The sequence below is a fragment of the Trachymyrmex septentrionalis genome, unplaced genomic scaffold (assembly GCF_001594115.1).
Source record: "Trachymyrmex septentrionalis isolate Tsep2-gDNA-1 unplaced genomic scaffold, Tsep1.0 scaffold17, whole genome shotgun sequence".
NCBI classification, from domain to species: domain Eukaryota; kingdom Metazoa; phylum Arthropoda; class Insecta; order Hymenoptera; family Formicidae; genus Trachymyrmex; species Trachymyrmex septentrionalis.
In genome coordinates, this window is record NW_017304864.1 from 321531 (window position 1) to 333873 (window position 12343).

The 12343-nt window shown below is 29.3% G+C and overlaps 3 protein-coding genes across 3 annotated transcripts in view; all 3 read left to right on the forward strand.

The window, feature by feature from the left end:
* Positions 1-1215, forward strand: part of LOC108746384 (60S ribosomal protein L19) — a 1887-nt gene extending 672 nt beyond the window's left edge. The window contains exons 3-4 of the mRNA XM_018483121.1: positions 47-210; positions 845-1215. Coding sequence (XP_018338623.1) covers positions 47-210; positions 845-1162 — 482 coding nt within the window. The 3' untranslated portion in view covers positions 1163-1215. The remainder of the gene's footprint in view (positions 1-46; positions 211-844) is intronic.
* Positions 1216-2575: 1360 nt separating this feature from the next.
* LOC108746383 (translation initiation factor eIF-2B subunit delta) lies at positions 2576-5944 on the forward strand. Its single transcript, XM_018483120.1, has 6 exons — positions 2576-2818; positions 2925-3957; positions 4199-4326; positions 4558-4735; positions 5004-5184; positions 5472-5944. The coding sequence occupies exons 2-6, from the start codon at positions 3022-3024 to the stop codon at positions 5681-5683; spliced, it is 1635 nt and encodes a 544-aa protein (XP_018338622.1). The 5' UTR covers positions 2576-2818; positions 2925-3021; the 3' UTR covers positions 5684-5944.
* Positions 5945-7255: 1311 nt separating this feature from the next.
* On the forward strand, positions 7256-11452 carry LOC108746368. The gene is made up of 6 exons (XM_018483101.1): positions 7256-7432; positions 7859-7992; positions 8071-8377; positions 8614-9035; positions 10631-10840; positions 11047-11452. Exons 1-6 carry the CDS (start codon positions 7256-7258, stop codon positions 11318-11320), a joined length of 1524 nt encoding a protein of 507 aa, XP_018338603.1. The 3' UTR covers positions 11321-11452.
* The last annotated feature ends 891 nt before the right edge of the window (positions 11453-12343 follow it).

Below are 12343 nucleotides of genomic sequence, written 5' to 3' on the forward strand. Positions count from 1 at the left end.
ATACACATACATACACACATATAAAAACTTATATATTATTTTTTAGGACAAAATATTAGAAAACTGATCAAGGATGGTCTTATTATTAAGAAGCCCGTGGCTGTACATTCGAGAGCTCGTGTTCGCAAGAATACCGAAGCTAGACGCAAAGGTCGTCATTGCGGTTTTGGTAAAAGAAAGGGTACGGCGAACGCACGTACACCACAAAAAGTATGTGTATTCCAGTAATTAAATCTGACATACAATTGAAAAGCATAGATAGAGAAAAAAGGAATAATAAATTGAACTTGTCAGAATCCAGTGTTGGTAAAAAATTGTTTTAAATATGTTTTTAACAATTTCAAATATATTTAATTGATGTTTTTAACGTATTTTAAACATGTTTTAATTTTGTTAATAATATAGATTAAAGCATGTTTGAAGTACTAAAAACATGTTTAAAAAGAAACAAAGTTTTATTCTTAAAAAAAAAAAAAATAATTAAACAGTCTGCCAATTTTATCAGAAATCATATATTTTGGTACATATGGTTTCTTATAGATTGTCTGAAATTTATTATTTCCTGTTGTTATTGCTTATGCTTTTCAATTGTACATTAAACGTACGTGTCTTATAATGTTATGTTACATTGAATGCATTTCACTTAACATTTATGACACTCGCAAACATTATTTTATCTAATTATTTATTATTAGTTTGTCAAATTTCAAGGATAAAATTGATACTTGCGAGCATTGCGAATACCAAATTGAACACAATCATTATTTTCTGTCTCTATCATATTAATAAAAAAATCATAAACATTTGTGAAGAGTATGTGTAATCATTTACATACATCATACAGGATCTTTGGATTCAAAGGATGCGAGTCCTTCGTCGCCTTTTAAAGAAATATCGTGAAACGAAGAAGATTGATAGACATCTGTATCATTCACTATATATGAAAGCTAAAGGTAATGTTTTCAAAAATAAGCGAGTATTGATGGAGTTTATTCACAAGAAGAAGGCAGAGAAGGCCCGTGCTGAAATGTTGTCCGATCAGGCTGAAGCTCGACGCACCAAGGTGAGGGAAGCTCGTAAACGTCGTGCAGAACGCATTGCATCAAAGAAGCAAGAACTATTGCAATCGTATCAACGTGAGGACGATGCCGCAAAGAAGTAAACTGTGCGATGTATTTTAAATAAAAATTATATAAATAAAATGGAAAAAAATTATTGAAGGAAATCTATTTTCTCTAAGAGTTTGTCCAAAAGAATTAATTCAAATACTTATAAAAATAATTATACAAAAGAGTAAAATAATTCGGAGATTGGAAAAATTACACATTTAAAATGTTTTACAAAATGAGATTAATTATAAGTAGATAACAAGCCCAAAAAATATAATGGTGTTTTTAGCTATAAAATTATATTGATTTCATAAATTAAAAATATTAATGATATAAAAAGAAAAAGAGAAAATATAAGTACAAATTATCCTAAAATAAAATTTTTATTTGACAATTGTTATTAACTAAAGAATATATGATCGGAGAAAAAATATGTAACATATTATGTATTGGAGAAAAAAGTGAAAAAAAAGAAATAAGTTGAAAAAGAGGAAAATGAAATATAATTGAGAAATTTAATTGACATATATAATTGAGATTTTGGTAACTAATAATAACAATTAATAATTAATTTTTTGGTACTGTAATAAATTTTTGTATATGTGTATATATATATATATATATACACACACACACACAGGTGTCCCAAAATTCGTATATTCGAAGAATAGAACATGATACTTTATGCTAAAACAAACAACTTTTTCCTTTAACAAAATTGCGACCCATAAATAATTTTTGCATTTACTCGTATAACTTCAACCTGAGTCCCTATTCCTGAAAAGAAACGTATACGAAAAAGTAGGAAAATACTATAGTATATGTTACGGATACCACAGTATATCTCTAGTAGTTTTTCATATACATTTTTTTCCCAAGAACAGGGGCTCTGCTCTTCTGCAAAAGCAACTTGTTAGACGCAATTTTGTAAAAGGAAAAAGTTGTTTTAGCATAAAGTTTCATGTCCTGTACTCCAAATGCGTGAATTTTGGAACACCTTATATATACACATTAGAGATATCAGAAAATCAATAATTTATGAAATATTGTACACTTTATTCTGACACATATTGATATAAAATGTTAAATACCTCAAATTATTGATTTTTTTATATCTACATTAAAACTTATATGTAAAATAATTAAAGGAATACACTATTAAAAAAATCATATAATATTTTATTTAAAAAAGCAAAAGCGACTTTCAAATTTTTTTTGGCGCCTTCATCTAGATAGAAGAAAAACAACATGACCAAAATATGTCCCTCTCAAAACCGTTCCATTCTTATGTAAAATATTAAAATCATAAATATTGTTTTAGGGATGGGATGTTAAAATGATCCATCACACGTTTCATTCTTCTATTTTCGTCACGCATGCGCGAGAACTCGATCCGATTCACAGTCCGGCTACTCCTACTTCTTTCTCCTTTGAGACTAATCTATATATACTACGTCTATGTTTGTGAACATGTGTTTAGTGTATGCTCGAAATTCACGAGATTTAAGCATTCAACACGAAAATATGCAATCAGGTTTGAATTTCGACCAGTGAATTTCGAAAGTAGTTAAATAAGAGGAGATTAAATAGTTTTGTGCAATTTATTAAATTATATAATTTACTAATTTTGTTGCTTGAAGTCTCAAGCTGATCGATCGAGCAAAAGTCGTTGCCAAAACGAGTCGCTTTTCATCAGGTCTGATGCAACAGTACGTTGTAAAATCAAGATTGAAATCTATATGCGAACATTTTCAGCACTGTATTTGTTTACATTTATTGAAGTCGTTGATTGATAATGTTTTAAATCTCTGACAGATGTTCATAAATATTCAACAACAAAGAGAACGAAACCTCGAAAAAAAAGGAAGAATTTAAAGACAATCGTTAATTCTAACAACGGAAACGGACAAACATGTCTTTACCAAATTCGAATGAGAAGCCGAATCTCTCGCAAAAAACAAGAGAGGAAATCAAAGCGGAACGCGAAGCAAAGAAGGCTGCTAAAACTGCTGCTAAGGCGGCAAAGATTAATAAGATAGACAATACTAAAAATGTAGCACCAGCTACTAATTGTAAGATCCCAATAAAAGATGCAAGAGCAGATGTAGCAGAAAAAGGTAATAAGATAATAGAAACAGGAAATATTAAAATTAAATGTAAATCTGCAATAGTAGACTGTGAAATCTTAGAAAAAAATACAAAAGCAAATGTAGCAAAAGATGCAACAGTTTCATCACCTACAGTCTTGAAGGAAAATGCAATTCAATCTTCGAATGTCCAAAATGCATCCGAAAGTAAAAATGAAGGCAAGAGTAAGGCTGAGCTTCGTGCAGAACGAAGAGCTAAGCAGGAGGCTCAGAGAGCTGCCAAGCAGCAACAGTTAGCAAAGAATAATATAAAAAGTGAGGAATTTCTCAAACCACGTGTAGAAACTGTATCCGAATGTCCAGTGAAGAAAAGTGTCGTGAACAATGCAGTGAGGGAGAATGCGCACACTGTTAATTTATTTAAACACTTATATCAAGAAAGGGAGCGTTCTTTATTCAATATTGCCACAGTAAACTCAAATATACATCCAGCAATAGTTAGACTAGGTGTTCAGTATGCTAATAAAGTTATCGTTGGTAGTAACGCGAGATGTGTCGCGCTTTTAGCTGCTATCAAACAGGTGATCCAGGATTTCGAAAAGCCAATACATGAAGATTTCATACGTGGTCTCGAGGCAAACTTGAAAGAATCGCTGAAGTATCTTTGCCATTGCAGACCATTGGGCGTCTCAATGCATAATGCTATGCGCCATCTCACGTGGCAGATGACACAGTTTTCATCTACATTATCGGATGAAAAAGTAAATGATTTTATAACATTTTATACTTATCATATATTTATATTTTTAATTTAATTGTTTTTCTCTTTTACATAAATCTGCCTTATATAAATCAAAGAATACATGTATAGATAATAAGAAAAGATATAAGAAACAAAGGGGAATTTAAGAGAATTTGTGAATTGCATGTTCTTTTAATTTAAGTCTCTTGTAATTACTGACTTAATACTTAATAGTTTATTATGAATATGATGTATTACAGGCAAAAAGTAAGCTACAAGGAATAATAGATACTTACATTTCGGAACAAATTCAACTGGCTGACAAAGCGATATCGTTAACAATACAGAGTAAAATATCGGATGGAAATGTTATTTTAACATATGGCTAGTGAGTATATTTTATGACTTATTTATAGAATACAATCCACAAATTAAATTTTCTTTTTTTGAAGATTTTATTATGTCTTATTTTTAATATTTTTATTACTTATTTTATTATTTTTGAAGATTTATTATTTCTAAGATATATAATAATATATTTATTTCTATATTTCTATGAATTTTTATAAGACAAAGGCATATAACAGAATATTGTTTCTGAAAATAAAATACATTTCAGTTCATCCTTAATTCACAAGATATTAGTGGAGGCACATGCTGCAGGCAAGCAGTTTCGTGTGGTTGTGGTCGATGGTAGACCATGGCTAGAAGGAAAAGAACAGCTGAGACGTTTGGCGAAACACGGGATTGAGTGTTCATATATACTAATCAATGCTCTCAGCTTCATTATGCCAGAAGTAACTAATTATGCCTATAATAAATTGAAGAATTTATTTCTAAAAATTTGTTTAATTCATAAATATCTCAAAAATAGATTTTATACATTAGGAAGTTATTTAATATTTACAAAACTAAAAATTTTACAAAATAAATGTACAATTTCTCTTTGTTTTAAATATAGATTTGAGAAAAAATATAGAAATATATAAATTCTTTAACTATCTACTTTTCATTTTTTAATTTCTAATTGTGATGCTAAGCTGATTTATAATTTTACTTGTCTAGGTCAGTAAAGTTTTTCTAGGTGCCCACGCGATATTAGCTAACGGAGCAGTAATGTCAAGAGTAGGAACGGCACAGGTTGCTTTAATGGCGAAAGCCTTTAATGTTCCTGTTTTAGTAGCGTGCGAAACACACAAATCATCTGAACGAGTGCAGACCGACTCTATCGTTCATAATGAATTAGGTAAATGAAGAGGCCAAATAAGATATAATAAATCATAAATATCTCTAGATTGTATTTTATTTGTATGTTTATATATGTATATATGTCTACATAATATGTATTATTTATGTTTACATAATTAATTTTACATAAATTGATATTATACACATATAATTCTGTCTTGTATTAAATATATTTTATTTATTACATTTATATTATTTTTCAAAAATGATTATAATTTTGATTCAGTGTTATCTAATTTTCTTCTATTTTGTAATACTATTTATTCATTTCTACGTTTGTTTTAGGTAACGCAGATGATCTTGTGAATCATCAATTCAATGGTAATTCGAAAAAGTCTTTACTCTTGAATTGGCGAACGAGGAAATCATTAAATCTTTTGAACATTACTTATGACGTGACACCGGCCGATCTTGTAACGGCTGTCGTCACAGAATTGGCGATTCTACCATGCACTAGTGTTCCTGTGATTTTACGAATTAAACCTTCCGAGGTGTAAATACGTACATAAACGATCATTAATGTCTGGAGAGAAGTTTAAGAGTTTCAATTATAAATTACATGTCTGATAGATAACTTCGAAGTAATGGTTGTCGGACTGAATATGATGTATATATGAATATCTAATGCAATGCATCCACTTGAAATGCAATTAACTTCAAACGGAAAGACATTTAACTATTGTATACATTTACTCGAAGAAAGATGAAAACAAATGCATGATATTCCAAAACGGTAACGAATAAAATACAGAAATTTCCGAATATAATATTTTAATGTAAATATGTAGTACAGATTAGATTATTTGATAATTTCACACAAAATTTACATTAATCGAATATAATGCAAAATTGAATTAATATGCAATATTGAATTAATATATGAAGGGATGTAAGCGATAGTGATGTAAGTTACTTTTTAAACTTACCGACTTGAGATCATTGGTACAGTCTACTGAAGCAAAATATATAGAAAATCCTTTTCTTTTTCAGAGTCATAATTAAGTGACTAATATCACTATGACTTTTGCCTCTTCTATTGCGTTTATATATGATCGTTGAAATAAACTTTTTAAAACTGTATTATATAAAAAATAGTAAAAATTTCACTTAGAGAAAATAATTGATACTTACTAAATTTTCTAACGACAATTAATATCAATTAGCATTTTATATATCTAACATGTATTATAATTTATTTTTTAATACAGGCCTGATGCAATGCTGTTGATATAAATTGTAAAAAATAAAACATGTTTCTGCTAAGGCCTTAGTTTTTTAAATTGCACGTGTTTTTTTATGTATTTTGCAAATTTCAATTTTATATTAATGACATTATCTATTATTAATGGCAAATCGGCAAATTCTAGTGACAAATACTGATTTAAATCTAAATTTCTCACTCTAATTAATATGCATTTTTTGTATTCTGGCAAATTATGTATTTTGAATGCAATATACTATTTTATAAGTTCTATACTTTGACAGCAGTACTTATTTATAGAAAATATTGATCTACACTCAATCATATATATATATTACATTATATTATATGGTTTTTTTTCTATCTTGTCATCAGATAAATAATTTAATCATTTATTATAAAAAGACAACTGTCCATACATCTCTTCTATTGCAGCACTATTACTCCTATTACTCCTATTACTCCTATTTTCTATCCAATGTTCCAGTTCCACCACTCGTTCGTATCGTGTTCTGTTAAGTTCTTTTAGAATTTGAAGAAAGCATTAGGACGAGACTGTAGAATCCAGGAAAGTTCCGCTTCACACATGATGCGCATCATTTTATCCTTGCTGCTCCTTTAATATTAAAGAAGGATAAAATGCATCGTGCACGAAACGGAACGCATCTCAAAATAAATTGATTAGGGTTAGGTTCCAAGGTTTGAATAGGGATTGGAATTCTAACCTAACAAATGTGTTATAGTTATTTCAGTTCATTTACGGTACTATCGAACATTTGAGCACGTGATTATTATAAATTAAAAACATTTATTAAGTCAAATTTGAGAAAATAATTATAAATATAAATATATACAATATTTTTTAATAATGAGGTTCACTTATCAAGGTTGGCTCAAAACATCTATTATAAAACAGAGAGAATTTCGCAATATTCTCATGAAAAACTTGGGTTTAACTTCTACTGATATAAACAAATTTTTTGATACGAAATATATCTTTAAAATTCCACGTCATCGAATAATAAAAAATTGTTTGCTCTTTCAGGTAAGATATACAAATATAATTTACTAATTTTTTGTGATGTAATTAAAAATATTTTTTTTTCTCTCTCTAAAAGGCAAATAGTATGTGGATTAATAATTAATTTAATTGTTTTTTACAATATAATTCTATTACTAATGAATTTTATTCATAATATAATTAATAGAATCGAGAGATTGATAAAAAGAATTGCTAACTAAAGCTGTACTTTATTTGAATAATTTACCCAATTGTAATATAAGTATTTATTTATTTTAAAAGAGGCATATCTTTAAAATTTTTTGTTCAGAATCTTTATATTTATTTTTTTAGATTTTTAGTTTCTTTTTTTATTTTTTGTACGATCTTTATAATATAATTTCTCTTTCAAAATGAATGCGATCTTTTCTTTGTGTAAACAAAATATAATATTTTATTTATTTTTTTCAGAAATATAATATTAGAGTGGACTCTATAGAGAAACTTCACTTTTGTCTAAGACTGCAAGAGTATTCATTAGAACATAGAATTAATGTATTAAAAGAATTAGGAGTGCCAGTTATAAGTATATCTTTATTGAACAAGTAAATTGATAACATATTGAAAATTGATTTTTCTATGAGAAATGAATATATTTCTTTTAATAATTTTTTAAATTGCAGTACAAGCTATCATTTTCACACAAAATTATCAAAGTTCCAAAATAGAGTTAATATTCCAGCTGAACAAAATATTGCTGCAAATATATTTGGTAGTGAAGTTCCTGAACACATTTTCAAATTGAGTAATACATTGACAGTCCAGGAATACTATTGGAAATGTCTTTTGTATTGCAAAAATCAGATATTCAATCTGCCATATCTAGACGATAAGATATTATTGCACAAGTACATAAAAATAAAGAGTATAAGAATGATTACAGAGACATTGAAAGTACTCAGGCTTGATCTCCATTATGATGAGAAAATAGTAAGTATAACTTTTTAGTATTAAAAATTTCATTGCATGAATTTTTGTTAAATAAATTTTTCTAATCAATAAGTTTAATTTAAAGGAATGAAAGCAAGTGCAAATCTTTATTTAATTTCTTTTTTTTTAAGTTTTTGTTTAAATTATATCTTTATTTAATCTTAGTCAAGGTCTTAGATATTTTTGAGTTTTTTTACTAGAAAATATATATTTACATAAATTTATTCTTTAAATAGATAAAAAATAATCCTTCGGTTATCATTGCTTCTGCCGATAACATCAGATTGCTGTTGAACCATTCTACAGAAGCCTTGGGAATGCCAATTGTAACATTTTTGAGAAAATATCCCTTTATACTTTTACAAGATTCAGTTAATGTTATACGATTACTGAAGTTGTTCAAAAAAAATGAAATACCGGATAAACATGTAGAGACTTGCATGCAAATTTTTCGAGTAAGTTATGAAGACGTCCAACAACGATTCAAAATGATAAAACGGCACCCGGATCTAAGCTTGTGGTATAAGCATTCGCGAATGCTGCAAATTGTATACAAGCTGAAGCAGACAAAACAACGTATAAAGTACATTAACATCATTGATTCTTTGAAATGGACCAAACCACAAACATTCCTGGCTACAAACTCTTCAATGGACAAGTATAAAAGAATTTATAGATACTTTCTGAATATTGAGAAACTCTATGTCTTCTCCCTTCTCCTCTTTTCATAATCCTCCGAAAGGATGTAATGATACTTCATACTCGAATAAGTTCCTGCCAGACTTCTCTCTCCTAGTTGTTCGGCTTTATGAAAACTGTTGTTCATAATTCGATTAACCTGATCCGCCCACCTGATTGGCGATCTGCCTTTAGGACATTTCTTTTCCATCTTTTCCTCAACAATCAGCCTTTCTATTGTCCCTGTACCTCTCACCACATGGCTAAAATACTGGAGATAAAGATGATTAATTTTTTGTATCAATCTGGAGCCGACCCTGAGCTCATCTAGCACCGACTGATTAGTGTGATGTTCAGTCCACGAAATCCTCAGAATGCATCTGTACACCCATAGCTCAAAGACCTTAATTCTTCTATCAGTCTTCTTCATAGTTCAAGTCTCCGCCGCGTAAGTAGCTATTGGAAAAATGAGGGCATTTACCAGTTTCATCTTCGTGGCTCTTGTAATCGAAGTGTCCTTCCATATTCTTCTCAGCTTAACAGTAGTAGACCTCGCCATACTGAATCTTCGGCGTATTTCTTTCTCGCATTGTTTGTAATGAGCGATCCCAAGTAGACAAATTTATTGACAACTTCGCGACTACGAGGGTGTCATCTGCATATCGCAAATTACTAATCTTCCTTTTCCCAATCGATATGCCTCCTTGCCATTCTTCTAAAACCTGTCTCATGACATATTCTGTAGATGTTAAACAGTGTAGGGGATGCAGTCCTGTCTCACCTCTGCATATATATACTTGAAAGTTATTTGAATATGTCTGGTCTATTCGAATCTTTGTTATTATCCTCATATAAGCTGCGAATCATTTGGATCAGACGTTTTAGTGTTCCTATCTACTCCAAAATTTTCCATAGCAGATTCCATCTCACCTTGCCTTATCTCAAATGCCTTATTATAGTCAACAAAGAAAACACCGAACGATTAAATTCTCTTGCCTTCTCTATAAGTTGTCTGACATTTAGAATTTGCACTCTCGTACCCTTGCCTGGGACAAATTTGGTCTATTCATCAGATATCTGTGATAGAAGAAACAGTTTCAATCGTCCGTGTATAATGCAGAAGGATCTTACTAGCGTGCGATATCAGTGCTACTGTTCTATAATTCGTGTATTTCAAAGGTGAGCCTTTTAAAGATGGTAACAAACGTCGACTCCCGCCAATCCACGAGCCATATGGTTTATCTGTTATATTCTGTGGATAGCATCCACTCCTTTTTCTCCCATGGCTTTCAAGATCTCAGCTGTTATTCCGTCTGTTCCCAGAGATTTTTTTTTGTTTTAAGAGTTTTATTGCTCTTTCCATCTCTTCTTGCATTATACTGAACTCCCCTAGTGGGTATACACTATCCATCGGGTCATAGTCGTCTTCATACAGTTCCTAGCACTATCTCTTCCACATCTCCGCAATCAAATTAACCTTGTTCGTTCTTGATTGTTTACTCTATATGCGATTTGATTTATTTGATAAATATTACTTATACAGTATACATATTGTTTTTATTTTATTTATTCTAGAGCTTTGCAAATCGGCTTAGATTCATCCAGATATAGTTTACGGCATATATTTATGCAGGAATTAGGAGTAAACAAAAGCATATTGCTAACGAGACATCTACATTGGAAAACGGCTACATATAAAGATATCAAGCAGATGTTAAAATACTTAAAGAAACATTTTACGATAAACGAAATATGCTCCAATATACACATCGTACTTTATAAACAGTAATGGCCATATCTACTTAATAGAATTATTATATAAATTAGATAATTTAGAATATTTAACAAAGAGTAGTAGTTCAAATTATTTTTAATGTTTCGATCTCTGACTTTTAATATTCATATTTTCTTTTTTATTTTTGTAAATTTTCTATTATATATTATAATATTAGAATAGACTAATAAAATTTCCATTTTTTTTTATTCTGCAGATCGAGAGTGGAAAAAGTACTGGCTGATTTAAAACGACAATATTCTCAAAATACAGAGTACTCGTTTACTAATAGCCAGTATCTCGCATTGTGTCTATATATGTTGGAGAAAAATAATAATTTCACAGGTGATGGTGTTTGGATCAATGAACCAAACATGAAGGAGCAATCTTTGATTGAAAAAAGAAATACTATAGAAAAATTTGATGATAGTACAGGTACTCTAGAAGATATCAATAATTTCAGTGTGGTTTCAGGAAGATATAAACAGTGATACTGATCATAATGTAGATGTAAGCAGTCAGTAACAATATACTTAATGTAAATAGTTGGAACAATAATATACATAATGTACATAAACATTTTTACTTGTACAGAATATTTTACAGCAATTCATGTTACAGAAAACAAAAATTGTATATTTATAACATGCAACATATGTAAAAATGATATGAAAAAATATAATAATATGTTCCAGACGAGGCTATGAAATGAAAAATAATGCGGAGAATATATGTTACGTCGAATTTGTTGATTTTTATTTATTACAAATTATTTTCGATACTATAAAATAAAATTTGTATTTTATGATACGAGAATGAGATTATATCAATTTTGCCCTATTCTTCATTTATTAAAAATTACTTTTATATAGAAACTGAATATTGCAAGATACATAAAGCGAGATTATTTCGATTAAGATTCACTGTTTTCTAACGTAAAGGCACTGCGCATAAAGTATACAGTTATTCAAGGCACAGAAAGTTGTCTCGAATTATATTACAAATCTGAACATATTTGATTCAGGCTCCCCCTTTCTTTTCTTTTCTCTCTCTCTCTCTCTCTCTCCCCTCCTTTCTTTTCTTTTACTACTTCTCTTTCTCTCTTCATCGTTAACTGAATTAAAAAATTCAAAACTTTATTTTTCTGAAATAGAATAATTTTTAATGGTGTAACGTTATAAGAAAATTATTTTCATTAGGTATATATGTACAAGAATATCTTTTATATATCCTTATCAACCGAGAGAAAGCATTTTCGAATGCGAACGAAGTATCGATAATTGTCGTGAGATGTTACTCAAAGCGATTTGTTTTTTTTTTACATAATCTTACCACAAATGAATTTAATTTTTCATTTTAGTTTACTTTATAACTTCATTTCTATCAATTTCTACACAAATTTGTATTTTCAATCGCACGTCGAGGCATGAAGTTATCAAAGAGCGGCGAAAATACAAAAAAATTCTTATATATATATATATATATATATATATATATATATATATATATTCCTT

Excerpts from the sequence above, each read along its gene's own strand:
- LOC108746383 (XM_018483120.1), top strand. The coding sequence starts at position 3,022 with ATGTCTTTACCAAATTCGAATGAGAAGCCGAATCTCTCGCAAAAAACA. Across the intron at positions 4,327-4,557 it reads GTTATTTTAACATATGGCTA|TTCATCCTTAATTCACAAGA; the intron begins GTGAGTATATTT and ends AATACATTTCAG. Across the intron at positions 5,185-5,471 it reads TATCGTTCATAATGAATTAG|GTAACGCAGATGATCTTGTG; the intron begins GTAAATGAAGAG and ends CGTTTGTTTTAG.
- LOC108746368 (XM_018483101.1), top strand. The coding sequence starts at position 7,256 with ATGAGGTTCACTTATCAAGGTTGGCTCAAAACATCTATTATAAAACAG. Across the intron at positions 7,433-7,858 it reads AAAATTGTTTGCTCTTTCAG|AAATATAATATTAGAGTGGA; the intron begins GTAAGATATACA and ends TATTTTTTTCAG. Across the intron at positions 7,993-8,070 it reads AGTATATCTTTATTGAACAA|TACAAGCTATCATTTTCACA; the intron begins GTAAATTGATAA and ends TTTAAATTGCAG.